The sequence below is a fragment of the Schistocerca cancellata genome, chromosome 2, assembly GCF_023864275.1.
Source record: "Schistocerca cancellata isolate TAMUIC-IGC-003103 chromosome 2, iqSchCanc2.1, whole genome shotgun sequence".
Lineage (NCBI taxonomy): Eukaryota > Metazoa > Arthropoda > Insecta > Orthoptera > Acrididae > Schistocerca > Schistocerca cancellata.
In genome coordinates this window covers 308,342,128-308,361,211 of record NC_064627.1, presented here as the reverse complement: position 1 = coordinate 308,361,211, position 19,084 = coordinate 308,342,128, and the positions used below count along the sequence as shown (strand labels likewise).

Here is a 19,084-nt window from a genome sequence, read left to right as displayed (position 1 = left end):
ACTACGAGAATATGTTTGTGCCCTTTCAAAGGAACCATTAAACCCAAGTAGAACATCCCAAGAACGATTAGTCATTGTGACTGTAGACTTACAGTTAAATAAGTCTTTGACGGCACAAGGATGGTCAGAATGCGACCAAAATCGATAATCAAAATAAAAATAAGGTCAGCTGCGTATTGGAAGAAGACTCTACAATTGACTGTGTTGTTAACATAAAATAAAACGTGCTTCATGATAGAAAACGAATATGTACGCAGCAATAGCATTAATTAACTATTTAGACTGCAGCTATTGATTCCGTGGACAAAAAAATGAAGAATTTGACCGATACTATTCCAGAAGTGTCAGAGCGGTTAAGAGGTGAGACGATTTATTACACTGCCTGACAAAAAAGTGAGCACCCAGAAACGATTTAGTATCAATCTAATTCAGTACACGCACACACCATCGGCGGACATGTAAATTATTAGAGGTGCAGTTCTCTGTCACTGCTAGAATGGCCACCAGATTCCATTAATGTTGGTTGTATTTAGTATTGTTACGAGCTCTGGCACGTTACATATGGGACACTAACAGCGTCAGATGTTGAGTGATCACTGTGAAGGCCAGTGCAGATAGAGCGTACCCGTATGAGACAGCGTTATCAGCACCACACACAGTTTGAAAGGGGTCTCATTGTGGGTCTCCATTCGGCCGACTGATCGAAAGAAAAAGGAAGATTATGATTTAACTTCCTGTCGACATTGATAGAGGCAGAGCACAAGCTCAGACTGTTATAAGGTCGAACCGTGCAGTGTCGAGATGTGTGTAGCATTCTTATCAGACTGTGGCCCAATGTTCGGCTGCCTGGAAACATGAGGGCAGATACATTCGTCGTGGAGATTCCAGTCAACCACGCCTGACCACCACGTTGGGCGATCACCGTATTGTGTACCAAGTACGTCGTAACGTCGCATCTGTGCCTGTCAAATGAGAACAAGTAATGGACACTCTGTAGGATGCTGTGTCTTGGTCTGGGTTGGGTTGGGTTGTTCTGGGGGAGGAGATCAGACAGCGAGGTCATCGGTCTCATTGGATAAGGGAAGGACGGGGAAGAAAGTCGGCCTTGCCCTTTCAAAGGAACCATCCCGGAATTTGCCTGGAGCGATTTAGGGAAATCACAAAAGACCTAAATCAGGATGGCTGGACGCGGGATTGAACCGTCGTCCTCCCGAATGCGATGTCTTGGTCTGAGACTAACTGTTCCGGACTAGGGAATTTCCGTTCCTTGTGTAAACTCCCGTTAACACCACAACACCAACGGCTGTGTTTGGAGTGGTACCGCGATCGGCAAGCATGAACTGATGATTAATGGGTTCACATTGTGTTCAGCGACGACTCGCTGTTTAGCGCTACCCCGGATGATCACTGTCGGCTATTATGGCGGCAACCTGGCGGGTGGTCTCATTCTTCCACTGTCTGGAAAAGGCACAGTTTTGTCACTCCAGATGTCATGGTGTGAGATGCCAGCGGGTGACAGCTTGTAGTGACTGACGAAATTCTGACAGCTCAGCAGTTCATCACGGACAATGCTCAGCCACACGTGGCACGTGCCTAAATGAATTGTCTGTGTGATGCTGAGGCACTACCATAGTCAGCAAGACACAAAGACCTGTTCCCAATAGAATATGTGTGGGACCAGCTCAGACGTCAACTCTGTCCCAGATCCATTGTCCAGAGTATCAAGGACAATTTACAACAATTGTGGGGCACAGCTTGCCTGTGGAGAACATAGAATAGCTGTATGACGCCCTTTCCAACGGAATCAGTGCATGCTTCTAGGCCAGAGGGATGCTACGTCATACTGATAACTAGGCTCATATTGCCAAGTCATTTGTAAATTTGATACGACTTTAGCCGGCCGCGGTGGTCTAGCGGTTCTAGGCGCTCAGTCCGGAGCCGCGCGACTGCTACGGTCGCAGGTTCGAATCCTGCCTCGGGCATGGATGTGTATGATGTCCTTAGGTTAGTTAGGTTTAAGTAGTTCTGAGTTCTAGGGGACTGACGACCACAGATGTTAAGTCCCATAGTGCTCAGAGCCATTTGAACCATTTTGATACGACTTTGAACCTCACCAAGTCAAATACTTGACGTAATTAAATTCATGAATACATTTTCAGAAAGATACGTATTATTCTGCTCTAGAGCACATCACACTGCACCCTCAACTTACTGTCGCATTCCTGTCGCACGCATTCTTCACAGCATTGGGCAGTAGATACAGCGCCGGTGTATGTGCGGTCTGGGATGAAAAGACTGGCGCAGGAGAAGAATGGTAGTGGGCCACATGAAACCACAAACCAGTAATAAGACTGGTGAAAAAAAAAGAAAGAAGAACTTCAAGACAAGATCTCTCTATGATCTACACAGGTGAGACACTGACTTATCCTGCGAACAAGCAAACAGGAGAAACATTTCTCAAGTTTCTCGAAAGGTTTCACCTGAAAGGTAGGTGTTTACTGAAAAACCGAAAACGTTTAACTGTTTGAGTGGAACTTACCAGCGATGTCCTCCGTTCCGCGAGGATTTACCTGCGCGGATTCTCATTGGCGGCTGACCGACGCACGTCAGGCCATTGACGTATACACAACTTCCTTAAAAATCAGATAACGTCGTGACAAGGCCCAATGTTGTGGTAAACTTTATCCTGAATCTTTTGCGCAGCGGAAAGTCTTCACAAATCAGTAAATGTGTCGCGTTCCGGCACAGATCCAAGCTACCAATATAGAGTTGATGTGGCTTGTGTCACGCAAAAAGGCTGTTGACGACACTATTGTTTCGTGGTGCTTTTCCCTAATTAATCTATATAACGCAGTCGAGAGGGAGTAGGATCTCCTTTGTTTTTTAGGGTTAGTGTTGGAGAACGGAGAAGCATCTTTGACAGGGACAGTGATCTGCCAAAACAGAAAGGTGATACGAACTTTTCCAATAATTTTATTTATCATTAGACATATTTATATATGAGGTAATTGACCGTCAAATCCATTAAAACACACATGCATGAGTTATGTCTGATACCGACGTTTTGCTATCGAAACCCCTCTCACTATGATTCCATCGTATGCCACATGAGCTTCTTACTATCAAGAGACGAGAGCCACTTCGCTTCTTGTTCTAATCAATATGAAATACACACTTCATTACTTTCCCTAAGTCAGAGACAAGTGTAATCGTTCCAGTTTCCTCTGCCGTCTACTGAAGCAGTGGCCACTTGGTCTAACTACTAAATCATTGGCCGCTTGGCCTGTATACTGCCATTTGACTCACAGAGTGACTGTCTCTGTTAAACGTTATTGAATGAATCATAAATCAGGTTCTTGTAAGTTATTTTTCTTCTTATTCTTCTCCTCGGGCATTAGGTGAAATTGCGTGTTACGGAAACTATCATCGCCGGGGCCTTCCTTTGTCTCTCCTTCCACGACACTTATAATTTCTAGCCTTTAAGAGGAGTCTATCACTCTCCATTCTTTCTAGGTGTACGTTCCATTTTCTCCTATAATCTAGAATTTTATCATTAACACTAAAATTATTTATGTCTTCTCTAATATCTTGATACCTTAGTCCGTCTTCTATTCTGCAACCTTTAGCTCGTCTCAGGAATTTCATTTCCTGTGCCTTAATAAGACTTTCTTGATTTTTTATTAATCCCCACGTGTCGCTTCCATAGAGCAGTGTGGGGTCTGAAATTGTCTTGTAGAATTTGAGTATCTTTCCGAGTTTTGTTTTTAAGATTTCTGTTAATTGTTCCACATATCCTGCTGAATTTACTAAGGTTAATTTCTATATCTGTGCTTCAGCCATATGAGACGTCACATTCTAGGTTACTGAAGTGGTTAACTTGCTCTTAAATCGTCTGATTCCCCGTAAGTCCATTGTCTTAGTCTTTTCTGATGGCATCTCGATGTCAAATTTCGCACTTTTTTGTTTCTGTAAGTAAATTCCGTCCTATGGACATTATCAAAAGCTTTTTTTTTTTTTTAAATCGATAAAATCGATGTATGTCTTCATTATTTTCTCTTCATTTCCGTATTATCTGTTGTATAATAAAACCCATTTGTTTCTCATACACTACTACTTCTGTTACGTTTTTAAGTCTTGTGTTCAAAATCTTAGCATTTATCTTGTATGGTCAGTCTAGTAAACTTATTCGAGGCTACTGCAGAGACTTTTGTAAATTTTTCAAAAAATTGATATAACTCTAGCAATTTTCCAGTGTTTGAGGATACTCTTGCTGCTGTCAAAGTTTCTGGCTCCTTCGTTCTGTTACAGCAGTGCTAGTCTCTGTCACTGCAATACTCTGCTACTTGCCTGTACTGTCTTGTCTTGATGCTGGCTATGGTTGTAATTTTCTGCGCTTATTAATGGCCGTTTTCCACTTGGATTTCGTTGCACACAACCATCTTTATAAGATTTCTGGGCTGCTGTAATATTCAGTCCCCAAGTGAGTGTCTCAATGCCGTACGCTGGCCGAGATACGAAGCTGTACTCTCCCTATCCTGAGTTCGGCCTCTACTTCTCGCCTTCTTGGCGGTTTTGACAAGTCGTAACCACGTACGTGAATGGCATCTTGGCTGACCTTCAAGAGATAACTTGGTACCAGCTGTGCCCAAGCACGTTATCTTACAGACATATTCCTGTTCACCGTTGTGTCTCCCGGCAGCACCCACATGCGTGCCTGCCAAGAAGTTTCATCAGAACTACTCCACTTATTCTCTCACACTGAATGCACAGAACTGCACATCAACATCACTGACGTCCGTCTCTTGAAGTTAAGGCGCACAAGGAATAAAACAAGTTACTGTCAAAGAAAGGGCACGGCTTCAGGAAAAACCATGAGTGTGAAGCACGGCTTGCTTTATTCGAACACATGTTCTGCAACAGGTTTCCGAATGGTCTTACACCCTGTACCACCTCGCGTCTACTTAGGTACGATCATACGTAGTCTTTTCACAGATACGTGATTGGCTCGAGAAACATCTGTGTAATGGAACACAGTATGCTATACCGGACGGCGAAGTTCCACGGAGACGGAAGTGACATTTGGTGTGCCCCAAGGATGTTTAATAGGGCTACCAACGTTGTCTGTGAACATAAACTATTTATGGGATAGGATCAGCACTTGTGTACACTGAAGTGTTACTATTGGCCGATCGTAAGGAAGTTCAGGAAGACTTAGACTAAATTTATATGTGCTGTAATGAATGATGGCTCTCTTTCAATTCAGATCAATTTCATATAATGTCTGTAACAAAGGGAAATAAGCTGATAGTATCTGATTACAAGATTAATGTTGAACATCTTGAACTTGCCGAACCGTGTAAGTGTTAAGTGGCAAAGGCTAAGAAGCAAAAGAAGAAGATCACATAAAATCAGTATTGCGGAAAGTGAATGGAAGGCTTAGATTTGTTAGAAGGGTTCTGGGAACATAGAAAGCATCTGGAAAGGAGATTTCACAAAAGACGTAGACATAGCAGCAGGCATTGATCGATATCAGAAACGCACTGCCAGGATCATAACGGATCGATGTAGCCCGCACTACGCCGTGCAACAGAATCAAAGTATCACTTTTTCAGAACACCTTAATTGTCTCCCATTCCCAAGTACGAGTGATCCTTTAATTCTGTTGCGCAGTGTAAAATATAACAGTAATATTTAGGGAACTTAAATGGGAATCTTTGGAATAGACAACGTAGTTCTGGTGAAACTCGTTTCTGTAAATTTAGAGATCCTGTATCCGAAGAAATCTGTACGACCATTACACTGCCACCATCGTATAGCTCACACAGTTATCATGAGAATAAGTAAGGGAGGTCAGAGTATGTACAGGCGCATAAATTCAATTTTTCTTTCCTTGCTCAGTATTTGAGTGTAACAGGAAACAAAATCGATAATAGTGGTACGATATACCCTACGCCAAGTGCTGTACAGTGGCTTGTGTTAATATAGAGGATAATTCATCTCCCTCCACCTATGGTTTTTATGCAACATGCAACGCCTTCAAAAACCATTCGCGAAGTTTTCATATTCTCTTGCTACATACAAGCTATTACTCATACAGAAAAATGAACAGAAACTTTGTGGAGGAAACTTAATGTAGTTAAATTTTGTACTTGGGTAGGTTTTCGCTGTAAGCCATGGGTTTCGAACTATTCGAGAGAAATCTGTTTGAAGGTCACTTTTATACTTTTTCTTGAATAATTCGAAAACTACGGCGTCTGGCGAAAACATATCACAGTACAAAATTTAACTGTATTAAATTTCCTACAAAAAGGTCCTGTTCAATTTTTTTTTTTTCTGTTGGACTAATAGTTTGCGCGTAGTGAGCGAGAGGATATGAAAATCTTGAATGTGGTATCTGAAGGTGTGGCGGGTTGCATAAAACTCACAGGTGCGGTGGCTGAATCACACCGTATAATATGCAGAAGCAGAGAAAAATCATGAAATATCGCAGTGGATGATTAATGAACCAAAAGGCACGGTTACGACTCTCAGAAGTATAATTAAAAAGCCTCTCTTTCCTATGTGACCAGGTGAAAGGAAACTCGACTTCGCTGGATCAACTGGGATAACTGTCAGCAGTAAGCGCGATTGATATCGTACACGTTCGGATAACTTCAGCTATTATCGCTATCCTGTTGTAATTCATTCATGTTAAAGTTGTCTTTATTATTTAAGAAAGTCAATCTAAAATGTTAGTAGTGCTTAAATTCCAGTAACCAGCGTGCGATGAAGCTGTTTCCGTATGGACTATATAAAGTATATTGAGATACCTGCTTAAAATGCACACAGCACCGTTACCTTGCCGTTTCGGGGTACCTAGTTCAGTGATCTCTTGCATGGCTCCATCAGAACTCGTTTCGACAGAGCTTGCTGTACGAAATCCTCGTGTTACTCGCCTCGCATCAAACAAGAAAGCAACTTCACGAACAGTACCAGGTAATGATGAAAATGTGACATTAAATGAAACCGCAATAGAGTATTGACACCAAATCAAGTCACAATGACGTAAAATAACATATTAATATTACAAGAAACTGCCACAATCTTTCACGAGAAGTTTAGGAAGAACTGGTACGAAAGCGACGCCAGTTGATCTTTCTTATGAAGCGTATGCGGTAACAGTCTTCCTACATATCAGAAAGCAACGAGTAGTAAAAGATAAAGACAGAAAATAAATCCAGACTACAGAAATATGATTCCTGAGATCAGTGCTGGGTATCGCGAGAGTATAGAGAACAAGATAAATCTGCAGTTGTGACCACACAAACGAAGCATTTAAGAGTTTAGAAGGAGCCTATCAAAAACATCTGTAACGCTCAAAATACAGTTTATGTGATACATTCGATACAATTAATAATTTTGTGAAAAGTGAAGTGCCACAACATTAGTAATTTCAATAAAATAATAATATGTACTTCAAATAAAACTGGAGTGTTTTTCGCACTTGTTAACAGATATTTATTGGTTAAAATGTATTAATATATCTGTAGCTTCAAAATTACTAATGTAAATATTAATAATTGTCGATGTCTAAACAGAAGTGCCTAACCAAAATTTTACTTCATTTTAAAACCACTTCAATAATGAAACTACCTACGGCCGGCTTAGCAGTATCGCGTTGCGAAATTTGTCGCCAGGTACCATATTACTCAAGATTCTACTTAAATATTGATCAGCACATTTGATGTTGTAGAACATTGCTCTTAAAACACCAGTAGCACCCTGATGCCCATGAGATCGAAGAGTTCAAACTTTCCGCTATCAACACACTGTTGGGAGCTTCAGGTAATTTTATTTACGATATCCTCCATTCTTCAACACTTAAAGGTTAAAATTTAAATTCAGCTAACTGATCCACAGTTTTCGACCTGTTTGAGTATCATGACAATAACAGTCGTCCCTCTAAATCTAAGACAATGCGCGTTGTAATATCACAGAACCGTTCCAATTACAAACTGCTTCAATATATATTCCACAATTTTTTGTATAATATTCTATCGGTAGAAAACCCACTAGGCCCTTCTGGGTCAGGGAGTTTGGCGTTGGCAGTTTATTTTGTTACTTTCAAAATTTCATGCAAGGGTTTGGTTCTGTCCTTTTCTCGTAAGTATGCACTTTAGTAATTTCTTAGTTTTACATTTTCGGTAACTCTTTCGTAAGTCCGCTTATTTGTGTGAAACAGTGGTCTTTCATATTTGCTATTGCCCACAGAGTCAACAAGCCACATACATTTTGTGTTACATTAAACGCTCCCACTGGTGAATTTACAAGTAATTTCCTCACAAAAACAGTTCACATCAGTTTTGCGACGTTAACATGGCTGATACACGAAACAACAAAGACCGCATTTTCATCATTGTGCAGCAGTCCCAATGGTAAGCATTAGTTCCATTCTTCATTCCAGTAATGGGACATAATCATTTACATCGAGACCTTATCCTCTAAAAATAAAGATCATGTCATGTATTTCACGGTTTAGAAAAGTTTTATGGAAGCATTAGCCAAAACTGGAACACCTCCATAGCGTAGCGGTAGCGTTTCCGCCTACCACGCAGGGGGCCCGGGTTCGATTCCCGGCAGGGGACTGGGTGTTATGTGTCCGTCATCATCATTGACCCGCAAGTCGCCGAAGTGGCGTCAACTAGAAAGGACTTTTAATACGGCGGCCGATCTCCCCCGCATGAGGCCTCCCGGCCAACAATGCCATACGATCATTTCCATTATATATATATGTGTGTTTGTTTAGGGTGAGAGGAAAGCGCTTAGCGTCTCATGCATATTCTGCAAACATTATCAACAAGCTGCGGGGCACTGGCGCAACACTCAATGAAAAGACAGCCATTCCGTTAACAAATCTTTAATGGTTATGCTTTTCTGCCATGTTCTATCATACCGCACAAAAAATCAGAGCTGTAACAGTACTGCTGGAAAACACCTAACAGTAGAGCCCCATTACATTAAATGTGAAAACCTCGAGCCATGAAATACAATGACAACAGAGTAAAATCGTAACTTTCTGGAAGTAATGCTGCTTCAGATAGATCAGCCTGATAGTCACACTATGTAATTTCAAACACTTCTTTTTTAATTTCTGCGCATACAGGCAACTTTTACAATATACCATGTAGGAAACTGTTGCGGATGACGGAGCCTGGCATAAGACTTCACAAATTAAACAGCTATACACTTTACGAAATTTTCTTTTAGTTACATTTTCAAATTGTTTGTTGACACATCGTCGCATTAATGATGTTTTGCGGATGACGAGGCAACTAAGAGCGTAAACTCCTCATTCGACTCCGAATATCCCTTAGTTTCATGGTCGAACTTCTCTGGGAACGGATCCTTACTCAAATACGTACCTTTCAAACGCTGATACCCTTTAAACTTCCGGAAATTTTGCATGAGAATTGCTTGGTTGTTGTAGCTCAAAAACCAGTGGGTAGTCGTTGATGAATTTCCAATAACGTTGAAGCATACGCTCTAAACTTTGAGGTGAAACGTGACTCATAAAATTGTAGCAATTATTTCAGTACCCATAATATTTTTTATGAAGTTTGATAGTGGAAAACTGTGTCTAGCTTGGTGGTTTGCATGTAACGTGAAAAAAAAAAAAAAAAACAGAAATAGATTTTAGAAGAATGAAATATCCGAAGTGTTATGACTGCTTTTAGAGGAGTAGGACGACAAAAGAACGGGACTCTGGTTCCACGTCACCAAATTTCGCATCACGCCTACCAACAGTAAATAAAGTGGGAAAGTGTGAGTAGGAATCACGCACTGAGGGTTGCGTACAAACTTAATATATATACAGTTCATCCGTCCTGGTAATCGAGAATCTCCAGCTCCAGGGGATTCAAATACAATATCAAAATCTCTACAGAAGTTCCTCAATCTAATCCGTACACACAAAAAAGAAGCTTCATTTTATGATATTCATACATGTAGATGTAGATATACATGTAGATCGAGAATATATAATAGGACACTTTATTTATTTACTGAAACATGATAACAAGTTACATTTATGTTTCCATGCAGTAATGTTCGTTTGTTATGCTTTCGATGAATGATGAATGCAATGTATGTTCAAATGGCAAAAAAGGCATTTCTGTGTGCTATAATTATAATTTAACTATGGTTACAATTTAACTATGATTACAATTTAACTAGTTTCAGATTTTTTCGCTTTACTTGTAGTGTGAAACCTTGCTTCTTGTCGAATTTCATAATTCTACATCAACGGGAAGTGCGCTATAGGTTTGATGGGTGAGTTTGCGAGTATCAAAATATATGACATAAATCGATGAATCCTTTGATGGCATTGACTTGGAAGCTTCAGTTCCTTACATCGCTAACGGACATTAGTCTTTAATATATGACATAAATTTGTACTTGATACGAAAACTTATTCCAGTGAAAAAGAGATCTTAAAACACGGACAGATGGGCAGACGGATAAAAAACGACAAAAACATATTTTTTCGTGTGATATAAGTACAATTTCCAGATTTTTTTTCTTTTAACTGCATTGTGAATCCTTGCTTGTTGCCGAATTTCATGATACTAGATCAACAAGAAGTACACTAAAGGTTTTGATGAGTGAGTTTTCGTTTATCAAAATATGTGACATAAATGGTTGAGTCTTTGATTGCAATGACTTAGAAGCTTAAAATTTTTACTCTGACGAAGGACCATTTTCTGTAATATGTGACATAAATTTGAACTTGATACGCGTAAAAAAATGTTAAATGTGTGTGAAATCTTATGGGACTGAACTGCTAAGGTCATCAGCCCCTAAGCTTACACACTACTTAACGTAAATTATCCTAAGGACAAACACACACAACATGCCCGAGGGGATACGCGTAACTGTTGCAGAAAAAATAGTCTTAACAGTCGGACAGACAAACGGACAACAAAGCGATGCGGAACCCTTATTTCTGCCGTATTTCTGTTCCTCCTGAATCACAAGACTTGTAATTTTGAAGACTGACTTTTCACTGGTTTTCCTCTGCCTCTGAGTAATTGCTGACCTCTGCCGCAGGATATGTCGCCACTCTCGAAGAGCCCTAGCGGTAAGGCCCACCGCACTCCGTGGGGAAAGGTCAAGGACATCATCATCCAGACGCGCAAAGACAGCTTGAAGCGTCGCGGCGCTGGCTCCACCGACGCACACCTCGACTCCGCGTGTGATGGCGCTATGGACGGCAACGCGCTGCAGTCGCAAGACGCAGACAGCTCGGTAAGTACCTGTTTGCGACGCATTGCCTGTGCTCAGCAGCCATTCTCGCATTAGAACATCTCTTCACTGAGGTACCTAACTTACTTTTGATTAAAATCACTCCGTTTATTGCGAGCATTAATTGTGATCCGTACCAGCTTCAAGTGGTGTAAGCTTTCAACTTTTCTCGGTGCGTGCAGTGAATGAAACGGCTGGAGAGCTGTGACATACGTGCCCAACATTTACGTGTCAAAGCCAGCTGTCATATCCAGTCGAGCTTATGGACTCAAGCCAGTAGCCATCGCTGCCGTACGTAGTGGTGGGGCAACATGTTCATCTATCTGAAATAAGAAGTACTTCACATTTAGGGTACACAAAAAAGAAAAATACAAACGTGAATTAAAGTGCTGTCTTTTACGTTCTGCTTGTGCATCGTTTTTGTTTATTTATTTTATAGATTTTTCTATATTTCGGATTGGATTATCATTTTCTTTGTTTAGGTACATGTCTGTTACATAGAAGTAGATACTACAGGTACTGCTGGGTATGGTTACAACGCATCCTGACAATCCTTCAGTCCTTCTTCGCAGCGTATCGCGCATTCTTTCAAGTAGACCTGGCTCCATGGGGCTGCGTCACACGCATTGTTTACACGCTCCTGTAACGTTTGCACATTAACGATTGGTCCCCGTGGTTAGAAACGCAACGGAATCATGTCCGGTGAGCAGAGAAGCCAAAGTTCGAATCTCCTCGATTAACCTATTGCACTTGAAATGTTCCTCTGAATGTCCCCATGGCCACAAGTCCAGCGGATTCAGGTATGCTAAGAAGAGGGGCCGTCGTCCGTAGAACGTAGCGTTGAATACGGTTCCCTGCAAGGTAGAAAATGGAGAGTTGGGCCGTCATGCATAAACCACAGTTCGTGTCTTTTTGTAAGGGTAACGGTCTCTAGCAGTGCTGGTAATTCATTGCTCACTAAACTGTAACGATATGACGGCCTATACAACGCTGAGTGGTGCACATTACTCATCGCAAGCAAAACAGCCCATATCTCAACAGGTACTGGATTTCGGACATATAATTACAGGAACTTTTCTTCTAGTTTTGACCAATATTACCTACTAGCTTAGCGTCCACCGCTTCGCTTGCGCAGACTGTATAGACTGCAGATATTTTATTTTTCGTTTTTCTTTAATCGAATTTGTATGTTGCTCACGAATTGCAACACGTTCTAAACATTTCACGCTAAGTAAGGCAATAAAAGCATGGTCTTTTCTGAATGTACTTCTTATCAAGACAGAGATCCTGGTTGCTGGAGTCCAAGGTGTTTGTTAACCATGCCTTCTGTGTCCCTTTGGTGATATTTCCATAGGAACTTTCATCCCTTAACACATGTTTCTCTGTATCCAACCGTGAAATGAAATGCGAATTTTCATAGTTTTAGCTTTAACTTTTATTTTTACTGTAACGAAATACTGTCTTAAGAATTTGCATCCCCTATTTAACCCCATTAGAAATTGAATTTCCGCAAACAGTGCAATACATATTTTTATTTCCAACGAAGAAGCAAAATACAAATTGGTATAGCTTCGCCTTTGAAAACGCTCTCAGAGTGAAATAATGTGATAAAACTTTTCGTTTCGTATTTCAATCTCTTAGGGAGGTGAATTTCTAAAAACACTGAAACACGTATTTTTTCATTTCTAACGGAGAAGGTAAACAGCACTTTTCAAAGATTTAGCTTTAAAAATTCTTTCGCATTGAAATATTTTGATAAAACTTTCCACCCCCTATTTGATCTCCTTAGGGACAGAATTTAAAAAAAAAAAACTTTTTCATTTGTAACCGAGAAGTCAAATACCAGGTTTCATAAATGTAGCTTTAAAAATATTTCAGTAGTTCTTTAATAAAGATTGTGCAAAAAAGCTTTCGCCCATTACTTCAGCCCCACAGGGGTTTAAAGTTCCAAAAATGGTGAAATACGTATTTCTTTATCTCCGGCCGAGAAACCAAATATTAACGTCTAGCTTCAAATTTGCCATAGCAACGACATACTTTCAAAAAATCATATATCCCCTGTTTCATCCACTTAGGGGTGGAATTTCGAAAAACCTCTTCTTAAACGATTCCTACAATATAAGACCAACATCCTCTCAAAATTTCAAGATCCTATCCTCATCGGTTCGGGCTGGGCGATGATGAGTCAGTCAGTCGGGAGATGATCTTATATATCGGGTGATCAAAAAGTCAGTATAAATCTGAAAACTTAATAAACCACGGAATAATGTAGATAGAGAGGTAAAAATTGACACACATGCTTGGAATGACATGGGGTTTTATTAGAACGAAAAAAAAACAAAGTTCACAAAATGTCCGACAGATGCGGGTCGTTTGGTGATGATCGTGTGCTCACCTGCCACTTTCGTCATGCTTGGCCTCCCAGGTCCCCAGACCTCAGTCCGTGCGATTATTAGCTTTGGGGTTACGTGAAGTCGCAAGTGTATCGTGATCGACCGACATCTCTAGGGATGCTGGAAGACAACATCCGACGCCAGTTCCTCACCATAACTCCGAACATGCTTTACAGTGCTGTTCACAACATTATTCCTCGACTACAGCTATTGTTGAGGAATGATGGTGGACATATTGAGCATTTCCTGTAAAGAACATCATCTTTGCTTTGTCTTACTTTGTTATGCTAATTATTGCTAGTCTGATCAGATCTGTCGGACATTTTTTGAACTTTTGTATTATTTTTTTTTTCGTTCTAATAAAACCCCATGTCATTCCAAGCATGTGTGTCAATTTGTACCTCTCGATCTACATTATTCCACGATTTATTCAGTTTTCAAATTTATACTGACTTTTTGATCACCCGGTATAACTCCCATGCGAATATGTGGTACTTTTTTTAAACACCTTGTACGTTATAAAGACAGCCGGTGGCGAGCCTCTTAAGAGTCTCGAAATGGTTTTACTTAATGCTCATGTATTTTCAAAGTCGTTTTTTTTTTTTTTTAAGTACATTGTGCTGCTTTAGGATTCTGGTGTCCAAGCTCAGAGGACTAGTCGAACAGGTTACCTCTTAGTGTCAAACGGACAGCACCACGTGGTTGTTCCTTTGTGGACACTGTGCTGCCGAGTTGTTGCGACCAGCCGAGTGAGACGCTGCCTGCGAGCCGGCGTGTGGTTGCAGAAGGCGGGGCAGGCGCCGCGGCTGACGCTGACGCTGGCCTCCAGCGAGGAGCTGCGCTGGCCCGAGCACCAGTCGCCGCCCCCCCGGCCGCCGCCCAAGCCGTCGCCCTCGCCCGTCACCGACCCGGAGGACGACCGCCGCCACAACCAGCAGGTAGCCGCGCGCGCCTGCTGGGCTGCCCATTCTTACCGCATACGATCTTCCGCAGCGACACTCTAATATTAGAGTACGCACCACACTTGGAAGACATTGCTAAGCTAAGGTATGCACGTGAAGGTTTTGCACTCCCAGAAACCGTTTGCGAGTAAAACGAGGTCTATTCAAAAAATTCCGGTTCTTTATCCACAAAATTTTTCTACGCTTCTTCTTCAGTAGCTCTACAGCCCTTGGTGAGCCTTGGCTTCTTCAACAATCTTCCTCCACACTTCTCGGTTATTTGCTGCTCTTTTCCACCCCCGGACTCCCATATTGCTGATATCCATTATTACCTCATCGATCCATCTTCTTCTAGGTCTCCCTTTTCGCCTAACTGAATGGATCATACCTTTCATCATTTTCTTTGGAATTCTATCCTCTGCCATTCTCTCCAAGTGTCCTAGCCATCGTATTCGCTGTGATTTCACAAATTTTACTATGTCCCTGCCTTGTATTAACTCTTGTAATTCGGCATTGTAGCGTATTCTCCAGCCTTCTTCCTCCCTTATTGGCCCATAGATTTTGCGTAGTATTTTCCGCTCAATGCTTCTTAGAGCATTTTTATCGTGTTCTGTCAACGTCCATACCTCTGAGCCATATGTGATAACTGGGCGGACTAGGGAATTATATATTAGCAGTTTAGTTTTTCTTGTAACAAGGCTATTTTTGAAGAGCTGCATATTTGCAAAGTAAGCTCTGTTTCCTGCTTGTATTCTTTCCCTTATAGCCTTTCCAATACTGTTATCATTTGTTATTAGGGCTCCCAAGTAGTTAAAAGAGGACACTCCATTGAAGCATTTCCCATTGATGTTTAGGTTTTTAGGGGTTCTTCTGGCCTCAGATTGTGACATTACCATATATTTTGTTTTGTTTTCATTTACTATGAGGCCAATTTTTAAGGCTTCTGTTTCCATTGCCCGGTATGTTTCTAGGAGTGTATTGGTATTTCTTCCTACTATAGCAATGTCATCAGCGTATGCACATATCTGGCTAGTTTTCATAAATATGGTGCCTCTTTTGTTGATTTTATTTACTGCACTATGCAGGGCTATGTTGAATAGGACAGTGGAGAGACTATCCCCTTGCTTCACACCTTTATTAAAGTCAAAGCTATCACTAGTTCTGCTAAGGACCTTTACTTTTGCTCTTGTCTCTGTCATTGTCATTCTGATTAGTCTTATTAATTTAGCACATATACCAACTTCTTTCAGAACTCTATATAGTTCTTGCCGATTTATGCTGTCAAAGGCTTGTTTGAAATCTATGAATAAGAAATGCAGATCTATATCGTATTCATAGAACTTTTCCATCATTTGCCTTATCACAAATATTTGATCAGTTGTTCCTCTGCCTGGTCGAAAGCCACACTGATATTCCCCTAGTATGCCTTCTGCACACTTCTGTATCCTTTCGTTTAATATACTTGTGAAGATCTTATAAGCTGTACTTAGGAGTGTTACACCTCTATAGTTTTCACATGCTGTTCTGTCCCCTTTCTTATAAATGGGGACTATTATTCCAATTTTCCAATTATCTGGCATAGTTTCTGTTTCCCATATATCTGATATTAATGTGTGCAGTTCCTTTATTACAGCCTCACCACCAGTTTTTATTAATTCAGCAATTATGCTGTCTTCCCCAGGGGCTCGATTGTTTTTTGACTTGTGCACAGCCTGGGAGACCTCTTGTAGTGTTGGTTTTCTTGCCTCATTGGTTTCATTGTCTACTTCCAGCTCCACTCTTCCCTCCTGTGCAGCTGTCTCTTCATCTTCTAGGCTGGTGCTTAGTGTATCTTTGAAATACTCTGCCCATCTTCCCACTATCTGTTCTTCCTCCCTTATCATTTTCCCATCTTTACTGGAACAGGCCGTTATTTTTGGTTGGAATCTATTCTTCATTTTGCCTATGGCATGATAGAGCTTTCTTATTTCACTCTGTTCCTTTAGTTCTTCTAGTTCTTGAAATTTCTTCTTATTCCACTCTCTTTTCTTTCTCTTGCACAGTCTGTTAGCTCTTCTCCTTAATTCTCTATATTGTTCCACATTATTTCTGGTTTCTCTCTGTAGCACTTTTGTTCTTGCCCTGTTCTTTTCCTCTATTGCTGACCTGCAATCTTCATCAAACCACTCCTGGGTTCTTCTGTTCCTTCTTATGCCTATTATTTCCTCTGCAGCATCCTTAATGGCTTTTTCAAACCTGTTCCACCTTTCATCTACTCCTACTGTGGTCTCTTCATTGCTCAGCTTTCTGCTTAGTGTTACTTGGTATTTTTTTTTACTTCATCAGGGATGTTCAGTTTGTCTGTATTCCATTTCATCATCTTTCCCATTCTGTTGCCCTTTGTTAGTGACAGTTTCTCTCTCAAGACTGATTTTATCAAAAAGTGGTCTGAATCACAGTTTGGTCCTCTGCAGCTCCGTACATCCGTAACTGACGTGGAGTGGCGTGCAATCACTAAAATATGGTCAATCTGATTGACTACTCCATTGGCTGCAGACTTCCAAGTACCCAGATGGATCCTTTTATGTGGAAAGCAGGTACTTTTAATAATCATATTATTCCTTGCTGCGAATTGGCATAGTAAGTCTCCATTCTCATTGTTTTCTTCATGTAGTGAATATTTTCCAGAAACTCCATACGGATGTTCATTCCTCCCTATTTTTGCATTAAAATCTCCTATTACTAGCATCAGGTCATATTTAGGTACTGCACAGCATACTTTTTCCAAGTCTTCGTAGAACTGTTCTTTAATTATATCCTCTTTTTCCTCTGTTGGTGCATGTGCATTAACTATTGATATATTCCTAAATTTACCTTTTAGGCTGAGTCTGCACATCCTTTCATTTATAGGTTCAAATTCTAGAAGGCTTTTCCTAACTTCCCTAGTTATTATAAACCCTGTTCCAAGTTGGCCTGTTCTTTCTTCTGGTCCACTATAAACCAATGAGTACTCAGGTTTATCTATCTGCCCCTTCCCCTGCCATCTTATTTCCTGTAGCCCTACAATATCATATTTGAATTTTAAAATTTCATTGGCTATTTCTTTCATTTTTCCAGGCTGAAGCATTGTCCTCACATTCCACGATGTACTGTTAGATCCTTTATCCGTTTCCTTTGCCGGGGTCGTGATACATGCTTTCCATCCAGTTTCCGAGGCTTCTGTTGAATTTCCGTAATATTCTTTTTTTTACAGTATGGGGTTATTAGCCCCATGCCCAACCCCCAACCTGGAGGACCAGGATTTGTATGAGGTTTACTCCTCTAGGGAAGCTGGCTTCACTACGCCTCTAGAGCCCTCCCTGCCCTATGTTGTGGGACACACTTTGTCTGCCTCCTCTGTCGAGACCTGTCCGGCTTGGGAGACCCTGCCAGTAGCTATGCTACCGCCGGCATAGCTCTCGACTTCACCGAAGCACGCAAACCCTCCTGCCCGGCACTGAAGGTGCCTACTATAAGGCGGTGTCCCCTGGGAGGGTTTTCTACGCTTACCTTCTACTTATTGTGCATGGTCTCCATCGAAATACTCTCCTGCACAATTAATACACCGCTCCCAACGCCGTTTCCACTTCCGAAAGCAATCTTGGTACGCCTCCTGCTGGATAGCGTGAAGCGCCGTCTGAGAATTTTATTTTATCTCATCTGTTGTTGCAAATCTTCGTCCTTTCGACAGGGTTTTCAGCTTCAGAAATAAAAAAAGGTCCGCAGCGGCCAGGTCGGGAGAGTACAGAGGATGAGGCAGAACAGCGATTTCGTTTTGTGTACATTAGTCACGCACCAACAGCGATGAACGAAATTAAAGTTTTATTAATACCTTCAGCTGCTGACGGGCGTTGATATATATCAACGGGGACAGGTGAAAATGTGTGCCCCGACCGCGACTCGAACCCGGGATCTTCTGCTTACATGGCCTCCACCTGAGCCACCGAGGGGACGGAGGATAGTGCGACTGTTGGGACTATCTCGCGCACGCCTCCCTCGAGACCCACCTTCTCACCTTATATGTCCACACACTACATTCGTAATGTCCCACCCCAACACACTCATTACTCGTGGAAGACATTCTTACCAAGTCCCGTAAGAGTTCGGGGAATATATCTGCATCCGCACAGAAGAAGAAGGTCATGGCCGCTATTGCCAGAACTGTATACTTATAAGGATATGGTGTCTGTCCTTTTGGACATGTCCCAAAGGACAGACACCATATCCATATAAGTATAAACAGCGATGAATTTGGTCTTGACTAATGAGCCGTGAGACGAACTTAGCGGCAACACGACGTTTTGTCAGGATTTCATGACATGATCCAACTGGAATGTCACATTCTTCTGCAGTCTCTCGCACAGTCGGTCTTCGACTGGCACGCACAATTTCGTTGACGTTCCTGACACGAGCGTCGTCGGTAGACGTCAAGGGACGTGCTGAACGAAGGTC

General features: G+C 41.4%; 1 protein-coding gene across 1 annotated transcript in view; it reads left to right on the top strand.

Annotated features, from left to right (window-relative positions):
* Window positions 1-19,084, top strand: part of LOC126153633 (uncharacterized) — a 558,426-nt gene that overhangs the window by 248,859 nt on the left and 290,483 nt on the right. Inside the window, exons 4-5 of the mRNA XM_049916084.1 lie at window positions 11,086-11,283; window positions 14,459-14,611. Of these exons, the coding sequence (XP_049772041.1) occupies window positions 11,086-11,283; window positions 14,459-14,611 (351 nt within the window). The remainder of the gene's footprint in view (window positions 1-11,085; window positions 11,284-14,458; window positions 14,612-19,084) is intronic.